This window comes from Leptonychotes weddellii, chromosome 4, assembly GCF_054177405.1.
Source record: "Leptonychotes weddellii isolate Sample4059 chromosome 4, ASM5417740v2, whole genome shotgun sequence".
NCBI classification, from domain to species: Eukaryota; Metazoa; Chordata; class Mammalia; order Carnivora; family Phocidae; genus Leptonychotes; species Leptonychotes weddellii.
Genome location: NC_138372.1, coordinates 5550032 through 5567069, shown reverse-complemented (window position 1 = coordinate 5567069; position 17038 = coordinate 5550032). Strand labels below are relative to the sequence as shown.

General features: G+C 39.0%; 1 protein-coding gene across 9 annotated transcripts in view; it reads left to right on the top strand.

The window, feature by feature from the left end:
• RERE (arginine-glutamic acid dipeptide repeats) overlaps positions 1 to 17038 on the top strand; it is a 414521-nt gene that overhangs the window by 279772 nt on the left and 117711 nt on the right. For all 9 annotated transcript variants that reach the window (XM_081817442.1, XM_081817436.1, XM_081817441.1 and 6 more), the window contains 3 exons: positions 4500 to 4548; positions 11353 to 11477; positions 13163 to 13262. In XM_081817442.1, the coding sequence (XP_081673568.1) occupies positions 4500 to 4548; positions 11353 to 11477; positions 13163 to 13262 (274 nt within the window). The remainder of the gene's footprint in view (positions 1 to 4499; positions 4549 to 11352; positions 11478 to 13162; positions 13263 to 17038) is intronic.

Here is a 17038-nt window from a genome sequence, read left to right as displayed (position 1 = left end):
GAACACAAGCAGGGGGAGTGGGAGAGGGAGAAGCAGGCTTCCCGCGGAGCAGGGAGCCCGATGCCGGGGCTCGATCCCAGGACCCTGGGATCATGACCTGAGCCGAAGGCAGACACTCAACGACTGAGCCACCCAGGCGCCCCTCCAATATTTTCCTTCTAACTTATGCATGACTTTACAAAAATCACGTCCAGGTAGAAGGACCCATTTAAAGGCCAAGACAGACTAATGGATTTTTAACGTAAAAGAGTCCAAAAAGATCATAGATAAGGTTTTAGATTCACATTGTGTAAAAACCTTTAAGAAATGACCACTTTGTTGAGTTTTGGGGTAGTATCAAAAATAATATCCATAATTGCCAAAAAGACTTAAAATATTCTTCCCATTTCCAATTATTATCTTTGTGAGACCAGGTTTTCTTCATATACTCTAACTGAAATAACATATTGCTGGGCATGTGGGTGGCTCAGTAGGTTAAGTGTCCGACTCTTGATTTCGGCTCAGGTCATCATCTCAGGGTTGTGGGATCAAGCCTCACGTCAAACTCTGCGTTCAGTGAGGAATCTGCTTGAGATTCTCTCTCCCCTCCCAACCTTCTTCCCTTCCACCTGTTTGCAGTGTTTCTGTCTGCCTCTCAAATAAATGAATAAAATCTTAATTAAAAAAAATAACTTATTGTAACAGATTGAATGTAGAAGCAGATATGAGAATCTGGCTGTCTTCTGTTAAGTCGTGGATTAGATTTGCAGAAATGCAAAACAGTGCCTCTGTTTTCATTAAGTTTTTTTCTGGTTTAAATACAGTTATTTTTTATAAAAATAAATGATACATGTTCATATGTAATAGCCTTAACTGCTATTTAAAAAATTTTTTTTGAAATTTCTCAAAAACCTAACTTCCTTAGAATGCTCAGTAATTTAAAGACCGTAAAGAATTTCTGAGACCAAAAGTTTGGAAATTGCTGTGTTAAGTAAAAGGAAATACGTACTGGTCAGCATGTGATTATTAAGAGTGTTTTCTACAGGCTGTTGATACTCCTTTTAAATAATAATTGCTGGTGATTTTTGTCAAGTTTTACAACTTGGTAATCTAGAAGTATTCTTGCCACTAAGGAACTTTAAATTTGTCCTGAATGCATAAAAATGCCAGGCGGGGAGCGTATTAGATTTTGGGGACACACAAGATGGGTATCCGTTCTTGTACTCTAGAAGCCTGTAGTCCGTCCCATAGTGGATGGGGTGGTAGGAAATGTCCAAATGAGTCTTGGCAGAGTGTCATTCTCTGATAGGGCGCTTTGGACCACGAGAGGAGCTTGCAGGAAGAAGGGGGCAGTGAGGCAGCAGGGGATGAACATGTAGTTTAATGTAGAGTTTGGATGCTGTCAGAAGAGGGAGGGGAGATGGTGATTGTTTGGTGGATCGCAGATGTGGCTGGGTACTGGCTATTTCCCACAAAGCTTACTTCTTGTCGCTCATCTTCATTTCATATGCTGACAGTTTTTCTGTCAGATGCATCCAGTTCTCTCTAACGGGGCATGTTGCTATCTTTATCTTGGACCTAAAAAAAACATTTCCACCATTATATATATTCTATATCCAGGAGTTCCTGGAAATGGTAGGCCAGTGCCATTGTCTGCTTGCCTTGGATCCTAATCCTCCTCCAAAATAATTTTGTTGTATTTCTTGCTATAAGAAACCCTAATATTTAAAAGTTGCATATGATTAAGAAATAATTTTGTTATAATATTGATTTTTAAATTTTCAAAGGTTATTTTATTTTGGGCTTTTAAAACTACTAACCTTGTTAGTACCCATCATTGATAGAAACAAAAATGAGAGAAACAGTTTCCAATTTAGGCTCTTAAGATCCTCAGTACACTTGTTTGTCTCACTTGTATAGTTATTAACCTATTTTATGCAAACCAGTGGGATCTAAGATATTTGGTGTTTGTTTTATTATTGTGGCACATTTTTGAGCTAAATATGATAATACTGGCTTATGAAGATATTAAAAGAAGAAACAAAAAATAAACCACACAAAAAATAAAAAAGGAAAAAGACTAAAATAAAAACAGACCAGGAATGTTTGTTCTAGAATTATCAAGGACTTAGCAGTGCGTGTGTAGCAGTGAAGGGGAAATGCTTTCATAGGCATCCACTTGAGAACCTTAGCATAGTATAGACCTTCTAGAAGAACCTGGAAGTTGAGCTGTGGGCACAAGTTACTGGATGGGCTGCAGCTGAAACCTTCTCAGATGACACATTTTGGCTAGACCTGCTTGTAGGCAGGCAAGCGTTTGGAAACTATTTAGAGATACAGGGGAGAGCTTTTGGCAGCTAGTTTTGCTCATAGCTAGTTATGAAACAGAAAGGAACAAGTTGGAAGGGAGATGGTCAGTAACACTGACTGCTTGTTTTTCTTAAAGTACTCATGATTAAAATAGCCTCCTGGCCTGTTTTGATTCCTCTCAGACCTCCTAAAACAGCATGTCGTTCCTACATGAACCTACTAGAACACTCCATCTTTTGGCTTGTTTTTCAACATGCCATTCCCCTAGTGGGGAAATGAAGGTGCTTTGTACATTAAGGACTGTACTTATGCAACCTTTTCTCCCACCGTGTCCCATCCCACCTCTGCAGGGTTTTATTCCTCCCTTGGGAAGTCCTGTTTTGCCCTGCTGATGGGCTCCCCTTCAGAGGTTTCTTTGGAAATTAACCACTGCATGCACTGTTGTCTCCCTGTGAAGCCTGCCTAATTTTGATCGTTTCCCTTGGCATTTTTGTATTCTGTTTCTCCTGAGATGTTTTGTGCTTTCCAGTGTAGTGATTGGAACTGTTCTGGTGTTTTGGGGATGGATGATACTTCCCTGGGTAGTTGGAGTGTAAGCTCTTTAAGAACTGGGCCACATCTTTCCTTTCCGAGTCTTCTCCCTTCCTTTGTTATATCTACTGCCCACTTTCTCCAAATAAGACTCTTCCTGAGAGAAACCGTTGGGTCAAAAGAAAAAAGTATTAGACCTGAAGGAAATAATCATTTTCCAGAATTCATTTTCACAACTTCACACATAACGTTAGGGTTATCAACTCTGTGGAGGACAAACACGAGACCGTGTGGCATCTCCGGTGCTTTGCTGCTTTGTTATACTCCGCAGCACAGTGAAGTCTACCAGTCACAATCGGCAGCTCTCACCGTGTAAAAGCCCTCTCTCCCCAGCACTGCTGGAGATTCAGAGGTGGCTGTGCAACACAGCAGACTTGTCCCTGGACTGGAAAGGGTGGCCTGAGATCGCCCACAGTTAGTCACGACTCAGAGTTGAGATAACCAGGAGTTGGGAACGAAGCCCCGGGAGGGCAGGGACTGTACTTCTTTGTCCGTCACCATATACCTTGTGAGTACCCTGTGCAAGGCCTGGGACAAAAAAGTCAACAAGCATTTCATGAAGGAGTGAAAGGGGAAGGCAGTCCACACTTTGGGGAGTTGTGAGGTGAAATGGGAAGGAGATCAGGAAAGGCTTTATAGAAACAGTGGCTTCTAAAAGGAACCTGGGATGGCTAGGATTTGAAGCAAGAGAGGGTGAGCTTTGCAAGTGCAGTAGGAATGACACAGACAGAAACAAGATGAAGTCTTCCACCTCCTAGATCTTCTGGGCTCATCCCCACACCTTTTTCATCTCTGCTTTTTTTTTTGCTTTTATTAAGAAGGCCTTTTCTGGGACATGACTGGATGGCTCAGTCAGTTGGGCATCCAACTCTTGATTTTGGCTGGGGTCATAGTCTTGGGGTCATGAGATTGAGCCCCTCATCGGGCTCTGTGCTGGGCATGGGGTCTGCTTGTGATCCTCTCTCTACCTTTCTCTCTGCCCCTCCCCCCCCCGCCCTTGGCCCAAAGGCCTTTCCTAACTATCTTGTATAAAGAACTGTGAAAATATTTCATCATTTACCATCTCCTTAATTCTTTGGCCCTTTTATCATCTGATCTACTTTTTGTTTCTTTGTTTTGTACCCAGATAAGAATATAAGTTCTAATAAGGTAGGGGTGTTGTGTTTCTCATTACTTTATCCCCAACACCTAGGACAGTTTTGAGTGTACAGTAGGTACTTAATAAATATTTGCTGAATGAATGAATGACCCCGTGTGTGTGCTAGGAACCATAGTTCTCTTGTTTATCTTTTAATAAGGTTTACAGTAGGGCGTGTGAAATGTTTTGAAAAGAAGAAACCCGTACTGGGATTGTTCTGTTGGAACGTACCTCTCTGAGGTCTGAAGAACCGTGGTGTGGGTACTCACGACAGGAAGCTGCAGGAATGGGGCTTTTAGAGGAAAGAGATTTTAGAGATGTGTATGGGGGGTGGGGGAGTGTGCATGTACAGGGCAACGCTAGAAATAGTGGGGAACTTATCCCTCATTTATTTGAAGTGAATTGTTTGTCTTGAAAAAAATGTGTGAATGTTTATGCCAGGACTATATGGTGCTAACCTGATCTGCTCTTTTCATGACAGGAGGCTGAACAGCACCCAGGGGGAAATTCGTGTTGGTCCTAGCCATCAGGTAAAGCAAATTTTAGTAGCTTCTCCAATAGGGTTTTATTTCTTATTATTCTGCTGGCCCTTTATTCTGTTAAGCAGCAATTTAGAATCATTGTTATGTTTTAGGGAATTTTATATAAATGCAGGGTTCTTTTTCCCCTGATCACTGCATACTTTTTAAAAATTAAAACTTTTAAAAATGTAAAATTTACCATTCTGAACAATTCTAGGTGTACAGCTCAGTGGTTTTAGGTACATTCGCATTGTTGTGCAACCATCACTGCCATCCACCTCCAGAACTTTTTTATCTTCCCAGACTGAAACTCTGTCCCCGTTAAACACTAACTCCCCATTTCCTCTCCCCACGCCCATGGCAACCCCTCTTCTACTTTGTCTCTGTATATCTGACTCCTCTAGGTTTTTCGTATCAGTGGAATTGCACAGTATTTGTCCTTCCATCTGGCTTATTTTACTTAACATAAAACCGTCAGGGTGCCGCCATGTTGTATCACATACCAACTTTAATTTCTTTTTAAGGCTGCCACATTTCATGTACACATTCATTCATTTATGGACATTTGGTCACTACATACTTGAATTGTAAGTTTTAAAAAACCCCTGCCCTTCAGAAGAGGTGGGATGCTTAGGCTCCTTGTCGGTCAGCAGCTTGTTGTGTTGTGACCTGTGTCCTCTCATGCTTTATTCAGTTTACTAAGACTCTTAGTGCCCTCTTTGCCCCACCCCCCCATATCTCTGCATCAGGATACTTTGACAGGCAGGACTAGAAAACTCTGGCTGCCTGTGGCTGTTTATGATCTCATGTACCATCACATCCTGGTCAGACAGGACCAGGGCTCTGCTCAGCTTCTGTACAGTTCTCTTGGTGCCTAGCTGTCCCCCCACGGCTGCCTTCTTTTTTAGGTGGTAGCTGAATTTTACTGATTCTAAGATGTACTTCTTTCCTTCACATTTTATTATCTCTGACATCAGACTTCATTGTACATTCTGTAGTGTGATTATAATTTAATTGGCAGCATTTCTCCTTTCTAAATGCACTAAAATATTAGTGGATCTTACCTTGAATGAATTATAGCAGATGTTGAGAGCAGGAAAAGGGATCATCCTTCTTTTCCCCTTAAGAGCAAGGAACAGTCTTCCAGAAGGTCTCTAGTAGTCTCTATATGTCATTGCCATGGATCGAGTCACTGTCCATTTTTAAACTGTGAGGAAAGTGGGTTTAGTGTGATTGGCATGGGCTATCATTTGAGTGAGCCATATGGCCATCACATAGTACAGATGTGAGACACAGACAACTGTTCGTAAGGATATTGAGGTTTTAGTAGTCTGTTTAGTTCATTTTTCTGTCTGGATTTTGAGCATTCCTTGTATGCCATTCATATTTTTAAGAACCTGTTTTAACTCTGTGATAAGAAAGAAATTAAGAAGTGAAGGAATATTAAAACCAAAATGTAGGAACCATCAGGGGCATCTAATTTCTAGAAGGCACGTCTCATCTCAGGACTAGGATTATAACTGAGACAGACAAAAAGAAGCTGCAAGAAGACATCCTCTTTAATGCCTGCCTTGTTCAAGTATACCCTTGCCTTGGTGTGGCCTAGTAGGTGGGTCTGACTACCACCAACTATATATTCTGTGTCTTCAGGCCTAGCAGTTACAGTTTAATCAGGGAATCCAGTACTGACCTGGTACCACTGGACTACCTGTCCCTCTCTCTGCTCTCTTGCCACTGTATTTTCCCACCCATTTTTCCTTCCTCTTTGTGTCTTGAGATCTTTGTACTAAAGTTTATTTTACTGATTTTTTTTTCCTTGCCATAATAGAAAAAGTGGTGGGTTTTTTGTTTTTTTTTGTTTGTTTGTTTAGAATTCTCACTTCCCTTTAATCACTGAATTTCAGTTTTTACGAATAATCTTAGGACAATTCAGGTAACTAAGGTTTGGGGAGGGAAAACAGTTCTCGTATACATGAAGAACTAGACATGCTCAGTTGTTCTGTAAATAACTCTGTTGGCTTCGATTAACGAACATTTTCACAGAAACAAATTTTTTAAAGCCAAAGATCACTGCATTTATATTTACAAAAAAGCCATAAACAAATATCCACTTACCCTTTACTGGGAGAACTTAAATCAATGTTTGAACATTAAGGCAGTGACGATTCTAAAACAATGAAATTCTAAGTTAAGGCTTTATGTTTGTTTTGAAACCCATAGTCATAGGCCACTGTGACCAAGAAAAAGTGGTTCTTAAGTAAAAGATGCTTAAATTCTTGGAAAGGAACAGGTTTAGTATGCTTACATTCTTGTATACTTACATTTATTTTATATCAGATTCTAAATATATTCATTAGGCTTTATTTTAAAAAAGAAATGTTTTGGAGCACCAAATGTAACAGGACTTTTTTATGGATTGGCGATATTTTCCTTATTAAAATTTTAATTTTTTTTATTTGGTGCAATATTAACATTTGTAAAAATCAAGAAAGAATAGTAAAATAAATCCCCTTACCCTTATTAGTCAGCTTTCACACATATCAGGTTACGGTCAAACTTGTTTCATTTACTCTCCTTCACACCTCTCCAACCATTATTTTGAAATAAATCACAAATCTATCATTTATTTGTTAATATCCCAAAGATAGAGCTCTTTCAGAAAACAAAGTCACAATATGTAATACCTAATAAAAATTAGCAATTTCTTAAGTACCCCTTGGTCCAGATTTCCCTAAATACCTCTTTTTTTTTTTTTTTATAGTTCAGATTGGAATCTAAATAGGAGCCATGCATTGCAATTGGTTAATAGGTCTCTTAAATCTCTTTTAATTCATATATTGTTCTCATTTTTTCCCCTTCTCTCAATATATGTATTGAAGAAGGTGAGTGTTTTGTCCATTAGGGTGTCCCATAGTCTGGATTTGGCTGATTTCATCTTTATGTGTGATTAGACTTGTTCCCTTGTCCTTGGCATATCTTGAAAATTAGTAGTTAAATCTAGAAGTTTAATATCATCCTAGTTCAGTCCTCTGCGCCTGGCATGGGTGGTGCTGTGTAGTCGACCAGGAAGTATGTGTGTCCTTGTAATGCTGATTTGCAGCCATGGCTTATTACTTAGAACCACCCTTTGAAATGGTGATACTCTGTCATTCCTTCATTTATTAGGTGAATAAAGGAAGCTTTCCCTTTACCACCAACTATTTGATTATCAGAAGCACAGAGGAAAGGCAAGATAAATGCTCAATTCCTTCCTTCTGTTCACCAGTTTTCAAAAATAATAGGTTGGTTTCCCAGCATCTTCAGCAGTCACCAGTGGATTTTAAATTATTTGTTATCTGCTAACCAGTTGAACTTATTCTTACTGATGATTTTTTTTTTTAAAGATTTTATTTATTTATTTGAGAGAGAGCACACGAGAGGGGGGAGGGTAGAGGGAGAAGCAGACCCCCTGCTGAGCAAGGAGGCCGACTTGGGACTCGATCCCGGGACTCCAGGATCATGACCCGAGCCGAAGGCAGTCGCTTAACCAACTGAGCCACCCAGGCGCCCTCTTACTGATGATTAAATTATCCTTTTGGGACTGGTAGGATGCCTCTTCCTGCCATCTTCTGTGTCCTTTTGACTAGACGGACCCCAGGGATTTTTGGTAGGGTTCTTTTAACTGGTATGACATGATTTTAATGTTTCATCTTGTATATTCCCTGCCGTTGATCTAGAATTAAACTTTTCTCATAGGAGCCCTTATTGTTTTATTGGGAAGTGACATTTTTTGACTGGGTGCTGGGTGTTCATTGTTACTAGGTTGGTTACTATTCCTAGGCCTTTTCAGGGAACAGGTTAGGAAATATGGGCCTCCCCCCTTTTTTTGAAGATAAAATATATTGCAGATTCTTTCTAATTCCAATTCAAATTTTTATCTGGGTTTTATATTTAATCCTATCTTTCTTTCCTTTTGTATCTGTATCTTTTCCCCATGTCTCAAATCCCATTTTCAGATGACTCCAATGTAATTATTCATTTGCTTTAATCCCATAATACATATATAATAGTGCAGAATAATAGTACTTAACACTGCTACAAATAATATGGATATTGAAAACCGCTTACTATTAAAATTTTTTTTTGTTGTTCTTAGAATATATCCCACTAGGGCTTTATAGGCAAATTAATATGTGTTTTAAAATTAGTTGAAATAATTCCTAGAGAGGAACCAACTCACTATATAGTTAGTGCATTTATTTCCCTTTGCTTTAGGGTTTTTAAGAGATTGTTGTTCTTTAAATTTCATTTTGTTTTTATAGTTACATAAAGTTATTCACATAACTCTAAAGTCAAACATACAAAGGAAGAAGTGTGCTCAAAGAAGTCTGCTATCTCTGTCCCTTCCACATTTTCCTTCTCTCCCTGATGGATAATTGTTGTTTTGATTTATCCTTATTTTTATTCCCCAACCCTCTGTTCTTAGATAAGTGGTAGCGTGATACACACATTTTACCGACTTCCGTTTATCTTTTAACAATGTATCCTGCTGTTCCCTCTGTAGCAGTGTGTAGAGTGACTCCTCATTTCCTTCTCCCATTTCATGGAACTCCACTGCGGGGATGGAATAGTTCGTTCTTCCAGTTCCTATTGTTGGGCATTTAAGTTGCTTCCAGTTATGTGCTATTACAGGTAATGCTGTAGTGAATGGCCTGAGCATACAGATTTTTATATTTTTGCCAACGTATCTTTGAAATATATTCCCAGAAGGGGGATGCCTGGCTTAAAGGGCAGGTGCACATGGAAATGTGAGGACATTACAAAATGCCCCTCTGTAGCCATCGTACCATTTTTGCCTTTGTGCTAGCAGCTCACTCAAGTGCTAATACAATAAGAGTCTTGTATATTGTCACACTTCGGGATTTATGTCATTCTGACAGATGAGAAATTGTATTTCAGTGTCATTGATTTGCCTTTTTCTTATCAGCAAGTTTGACCATGTTTTCCTATCATTAAGAGCCATTTGCGTTTCTTTTTCTATAAACTATCTAACTATATTTCCAGCTTATTTTTCTCTTGACCGGGGAGGATTTGTCCTCTACCACAATAATAGTACTATTTAACTATTTTAACGAACAGCCATTGGAGAGCTACTATACCAGGTACTGTACTTGGTGCTGGGGAAGCAGAACCCAGTACAAAGGTCAAAAAAGGCCTTTTGATGCCAATACCTCTTGTGTTTTAAATTTTATTCCAATATGGTTACTATGTCTTAAGCAGACCTCGGTTCTGCTTAATTGAGGCACCCAGTTAAATGTTATAAAAGTCAATACTAAATTAAAGAAGAGCATCCTTGTTTGGAGAAAGTCAGTGCTTGGTACACATTTAGAGGTATCAGAGATCTCCTGTGAGGCAGACTGGGAGCCCTAAGACCCCATGGTCTGCTAATGTTTTGTTTTGCCACAAGATTGTTTTAAAAAGTCAAAATTTCTGGACTTCGGAAAAAAATCAGGGGACATACAAGTACTGCTTCTCATTCCTGCTTGGTTGCTTTTCCTGGACAGGGCAGCACTCTCTCCATTACACCCTGGTTCCCTTCACTCTTTAGCACCTGATACCTCTGTGCCCAGGACAGGAGCCACTGCCTGCGAGTGGCTGTGAGCACTTGAAGTGCGGCTAGGCCAGACTGGGAGGTAGTGTTTTACTTCCTGCGATTACTAGAGTGTTTAAAATGAAATATGTAGCTCTCATTTTATTTCTGTTGGACAGTGCTGCCTTATCCTCTCCTTGCTTCGTTTAATTTTTTTTGCCTGGTTTCTGTGGACACTGGAGCTTTTTAACTGTAGCTCTTAGTTTAAAATATTTGACAGATGTGTCTGTGTTCATCATCTGAGACAATAGGAACATGTGTGTTTTGCAGATGCTTGGCTTTATAGGCCCCTGATGGTTGTGGTAGTCGTAGTACATGCTTGACTCTTGCTCTGCCCCGCAGAGTAAGGATGGGAACATGCCAGGGGTATTTGGATCTCTAACCCAGAGGTGACTTAGAATCTTGGTTGTTGAGCACTGTCGTTCAAATGTTTTTTAAAAAGTTTATTGAGGTGTACTTGATATACAGTGAACTTGTTCATATCTTAATGTACACTGTTGGGTCTGCTGTAACAGTTCATATCAAGGTGCAGCATTTCTCTTGTCTCTGAAACTCCTTCCTGTCCCTTCACAAGCAGTCTACTCCTCCTGAAGCTACTGCTGATCTGATTTCTGATGCCATCATTTAGTTCAACTGTGTTTTTAATGTTAACTCCAATCCTGTGTCTTTTTTTTATGTTTACCTTGATAGTACTGTAGTTATTGACTCTCTTGAGAGTAGCTTAACTTAATAGGATAGCTCGTTTGGTATTTTAGCAAATATCCTTAGGTGAGGTTTCATTATTTATATCTGTCTCTTTGTAAACTTGTTATATTGGAAATGTGTGTGTTTTTCCCTTCTTTATCAAGGAACTGTTCTGTCCTGAGGGGTTCCCCCCCCTAATTTCTTTTATTCACATGCATCCATTTTTGTTTTACTCTTTGGATCATGCTGGCACTGGTTTATTTTGACACTGTTTGCTGCTCCTTAAGTAGAGATTAAGCAGTCCATTGTGAAATCTTCTATGGTGAAATGATCCTGAAATGTGCTACAGGCTGGTTTCAGTGACTCACAGTTGTTTCTGTTATTTCGGTCCTGCCTGAAGAAAGAGGCTCAGTAACTAGTGCGTCTGTTCCCGGGGCCTTCCTGTTGAGGCAGCTCTTTAAATGCTCCTTGATTGTGACTTTTTCATCCCTGTCTTACAGGCCAAACTTCCTGAATTGCAACCGTTCCCTTCTCCAGATGGCGACACTGTGACCCAACATGAGGAACTGGTCTGGATGCCTGGAGTTAATGACTGTGACCTCCTTATGTACTTGAGGGCAGCAAGGTAATAGGAATTCTCCCCATTCTGCCCTCTGAATTAGGCCATCTGAATTGATTAGGAGGCAGTAAACTTTCTCCTTTCCCCTGAAATTTTATTTATACATTGAACATTCTCTCACTTTATGTTTTCTTATACCCTCTGTAATCAGAGCTCTGAGTTTTCATGTCAGAGAAAAAGTTTACCATGGTAAAGTCACTTTTTTCTTTTTTCCTCAATCTTTGCCCCACATCACATTTTAGAACTCTGCAGAAGGGAAATATCTTAAGCCATACATGCAATTATCAACACTTCTAAATACAAGTTGAGTGATTGGGTCATTTAGCCCGTTTTAAAATCCCATTACAGATTTCTCTACTTTAGGCTGTTCCTTGATGCCTGACCCAAGCTTGGTGTTTTTGTGGCTTACCTACATGAGAACTTGTTAACCTACAAATGCCTAAAATATAAAAGATAAGTTTAAATCTGTCCCTGCTCATCACAGTGCAGGCAAAGAGCCTTCCTTCGTCTGCAGTGGTCTCTGGGACTCACCGCAATGTCAGCAGCGTGCACCATGGCAGGCCCCGGTAACTGAACTTTAATCCTGCGGTCAACTGCGCTGTGTGTGAGGTACACAGCAGAGACGAGGCCACCTCAGTGCAGTGCATGCGTGGCCACTAAGAATTCTTTTCATCCCCTTTCCCGCTTTTAACTCACCTGAGGTTAGTTGATGTATAGCATGAAAGGAATTAAACAAAGTTTCAGAGGATTTAATTATTTTCAAAAGATCTTTCTTTCAAAAAGATTATAATCTTTCTTTCAAAAGACTGTACTCTAGCCAACTGTCGTGGCACATTGTTTTAGCTTATTCATGCCCTCAAAACTAAAAGCTGAGTACAGGTAAAGCATGGGAAGAAATAACACAACTGGACTGGAGTAAGTGAAACATTTTCCTTTGTGATTGAGTGAAGGGTGAACTGTAGAGGATCTTAAATTTTTTTTTTTTTTTTGAGAGAGAGAGAGAAAGAGAATCTTAAGCAGGCTCCACACCCAGCTCTCATGACCCTGAGATCATGACCTGAGCCAAAATCAAGAGTCAGATGCTTAGGGTGGCTCAATTGGTTAAGCGTCTGCCTTCGGCTCAGGTCATGATCCCAGGGTCCTGGGATCGAGTTCTGCATCGGGCTCCTTGCTCAGGGAGGGGAGCCTGCTTCTCCCTCTGCCTGCCACTCCCCCTGCTTGTTCTCTCTGACAAATAAATAAGTAAAATCTTAAGGGAAAAAAAAAAAAAGTCAGATGCTTAACTGACTGAGCCACGCAGGTACTCCTAAAAAATTTTTTTTAAGATTTTATTTATTTCTTTGAGAGAGAGCGTGCATGAGTGTGCAAGTGAGGGGAGGGGCAGAGGGGGAGAGAGAGAATCTCAAGCAGACATCGTGCTCGGTGTGGAGCCTGTGCTCAGTCTCAAGACCCTGAGATCATGACCTGAGCTGAAACCAAGGGTCGGCTGCTTAACCAACTGAGCCACCCAGGTTCCCCTAAAAAAAGTTGTTTTTTGTTTGTTTGTTTGTTTTAAGAAAAGTAGAAACAGGACTGAGGACTCTGGCTTATCATGCATATAGTAATGGAGTTTGGTTTGGGCTGAGAATGTACTCTGGAAACCGAGGGTTAACATAATTCTTTGCTGATGTTTCCCCTTTCTGTCCTCCAAGGAGCATGGCAGCATTCGCAGGGATGTGTGATGGAGGTTCCACAGAAGATGGCTGTGTTGCAGCATCTCGGGATGACACTACCCTCAATGCACTGAATACAGTGAGTCTTTTGAAGTTGCCCTGGGTGGGAACAAAGTTCTCTTTCCCTTGTGCTAGCTGTAGGGAGTACGCGATGAGTATGGAACATGAAGGAGCCTGGAATCTTAGGAGTGAGTACTGTGGTATAGTGCTGGGATTGGAAGATGGGCTGTGGTCTTGGCTTTGGGCCCCCCAACCTTGATCCAGTGATGTGGCGCCTCTAGGTTCATTTCTTCATCTGTGTCTGTACCTCAGGATTGTGTTGAGCCTCAAATGAGAGCCTGATGATATTGGTTGATCTTCACCAAGGTCCCACAAAGCCGACCACTGTTAACAGATGATCTTATTTAATCCTCACAATGTCCCTCTGCAGTAGGTTTTATTATTATCATCATTGTAGATGTGAGGAAATAAGTTTGGAGCGATTAAGTCACAAGCCAAGGTCATACACTCAAGATGTGAATCTGGAGTCCATACCTTTTGCCTTCTTCTCTGTCTCTGAGACTGTGAATTTGAAAGTGTGTGGAGGAATAGAGAAGAAGCCAGACTTCCTGGAACAAATTAGTTTTTTTATAGATGTGGCTTTGGAGCCATGTAAATATTTCACATGATTATACAACAAAATTGAGTTTTAAAAATAATAATCCTTAAAAAAACATAAAGTAAAATGTAACAAGTGAGCCTAACAGTACTGAGTTGGTTGTATGGCATCCTTCAGGATTACTCATCTGCTCTAATCCTGTAACACACACAGCAGCTCAGAAGAACAAAACTCAAATTGCTATAAAATAGTGTCATCACTGAAACCAGTTTACTTTTTTTGGACATTCCTTTTTGACATTAAAATACATCCTATAGGGCTGTGTAGGAAATTAATGTATTCTAAAGTTTCTTGAAATAATTCTTCTCTTTGTGGTTACTAATGTGAAACCATCAAATCTGATGAAGTAATAATGGGTTTTTTATGCATTACTGATGTACTAATAAAGTTATATATATTTACATAGGATACTGAGCACAAGGCTAAGCAACTCCTAATGACTAACTAAATGTAATTTAAGCACCCTTTTTGTTTTTCATTTTTCTTGAGAGGTCACTGTAGTTGGAAGGGACTTTTGAGATCATCTGTTCAGTCTCTAAATAGATAATAATCTAAGGCTCAGAAAGGCCAAATGATTGTTGAATGCCAGCAATCCAAAAAGTTCATGATGGAGGATAGAAAATAACCCAGATTCCCAACTTAGGGACTTTGCTACTCTCCACCTTGCTTTCAAGGAGGCATGTGGATATGGCTGATTTGCATTCCTGGTCTAGTTGTGTTTCCTGAGCATTATGTATGACATGATAATAGTCTCTTATGTGTTAGGGATTGAGTGATCTTGCTGGGATTGGGCCGTGTGCTAAATAACTGGATGATTTTTTACATTCCCATACATTTATTTCTTTTACTTTCTCGCCTCTTCCATACTTAAGAGTTTTTGTTTTTATAAAGGGTCTTTATTCTGAGTATACATTACTGAGCCAGAAGGGGCCTGTGAGAGTATTTTATTGATGAAGAATCAGAGACTCAGATCGGTGAATCTGTAGACAGTGGGAATGGTAAGAGTGGTGTGAATGTCTGTGAATTCAAAATACCCTAAAAAGTGTGTGTTTATTCAGAGTAACTCTTTGATATGGGCTTGTCTTCTGTGGAGTTTTTTGCATAAAAGCTTTATAAAAAAATTTCCACTTTCACAATCATGCTGATCAGTTGAATTTTTAAATAATAAAGATGTTGCCATATTTAATTAAATATCTATTTTTGGCACTTTACTGAATTGATCTGATTTATTCTCTTTATTTCAACCCCTCTAAGGATTCTGTAGAACATACTTCTATACAGAAATAATTTGGGCTATTTTTGCCCATGGTCCTTTGCAGCAAGTTCCTTCTGAAGTTTTCTTAAGCATTGCCAGAGGGCTTTTGGTTTTATGAGTTTTTATTTCTGTGAAGCTGCCTTCCCATCATTTGAAATTTTCCTGTCTAGGCGTGTCCAAAATGGCTCAAGTGTCTTGGTTTATGCAGTCCAAGTGCGTTCAGCCACCAAAGGACTGAGTTATGTGTACATTTTGTGATGAATGGAAAAGTTTAGTGACTGTTTTAATTTTTCTACTTCATTGTTTTACTGGCTTACAGAGTTTGAGTTGTAGGTACTTTCTTTAATGAAAAGTGAAGTGAATTGAAAAATCTTATAAGAAGTTAATGTTTATTTCAGCTTCCTTGGAGTAATGGTGGTTTCGAGCTGTGTTAAGTAATAAGTTTAAAAGATAAATACATTGTCATGTGAGAACTGTTTTTTTTCTTAGAGTCAAAACAAGGTTTTAGGCATTTCTCAGTTTATAGTAAACCTGTGTCTATTTCCTGTTTCTCAGGACAGTACAGAAATTTAAAGTGTATGAAATTCTACAGTACAGCCACATTATAGTGTTAACAATCTGAGTAGGACTATTTAAATTTAAATGCATTTAAATAAATAATTTGATCTTTAAAACTGCCATCTTGAATAGAAATTTTTGAGCTGTTAATTCTTAATACCTATTTTTAAATAAAAGCTCTTCTACATTACTCGTTTTGACTCAATTTTTTCTTCATTATTCACAAATGAGATTTTTAGTGTGTAAGTTTTAAAACAACATATGGAGTATAATTTATGTATAATAAGCTGCTCTGATTTAAAGTATATACAGTTTGATGGGTTTTTTTCAGATGTATATACCAGTGAAACTACTACAGTGATGAAAATACAAAATATTTCCAAATTCCCCACAGTTTCCTCATGAACTTTTATAATCCTTTGCTGCTTCTAGCCTCAGACAACCATTGATATGTTTTCTCACATCATGGATTGGTTTGCATTTTCTAGAATGTTGTATGAATGGAATATCTTATGTAATCTTTTGGGTCTGGCTTTTTTCACTGTAATAATTTTGGGATAGATTTCTGCTGTTGCATTATCAGTAGTCCTTTTTTAATGCTGAGTAATATTCTTGTGTATGGATATTCACAGTATTTTATCCATTCACCGGGTGATGGACACTTGTGTTGTTTCCAGGCTTTTGGCAATTATAATAAAGGTGTTATGAACATTGTTACTCAGTCTTTGTGTAGATGTGTATTATCATTGCTCTTGGGTGAATACACCTAAGGAGTGAAATGGCAGGATTGTATGTATGCAGGTCACTTTTTAAGAAACTGTCAAACACGGTTCCAAGTGGCCATACCATTTTAGATTCCCATCGGTAGTATGTTAGAATTTCAATTCTTCAGCATCCTCAACAAGACTTCATGTTGTCAGTCTTTTTCATTTTAGTGATTCTAATGGGTGTGTAGTGATATTCCATTGAGATTTGTTTGTTGGTAAAGATTCCTCAGCATTTGACATTACTGATGATGTCTATCTGTGTCTCATTCAGTGAGGTTTTAATTTGAATTCCCTGACTGTCATATTGAGCATCTTTTCATGTCTTACTGCCCATTTGTATGTCTTCTTTTGTGAAATATCTTTTGCCCAATTTTAAAAATTGAATTGTTTTTAGTATAATTATTTAGTTGTAGGAGTTGTTTTTATATTGCAGATACAATTTCTTTGATACATGTATTTACAAATATTTCCTCCCATACCATGACTGTTTTTCTGTAATGGTGTCTTTTAGAGAGCAAGATGTTTAGTTTTCCTAAAGTCCAGTGTATCATTTTCCTTTTGTGAGAGTTTCTTTGATCACCCCATGATAACATAGGTTGTTTCTGTGCTTTCTTGAT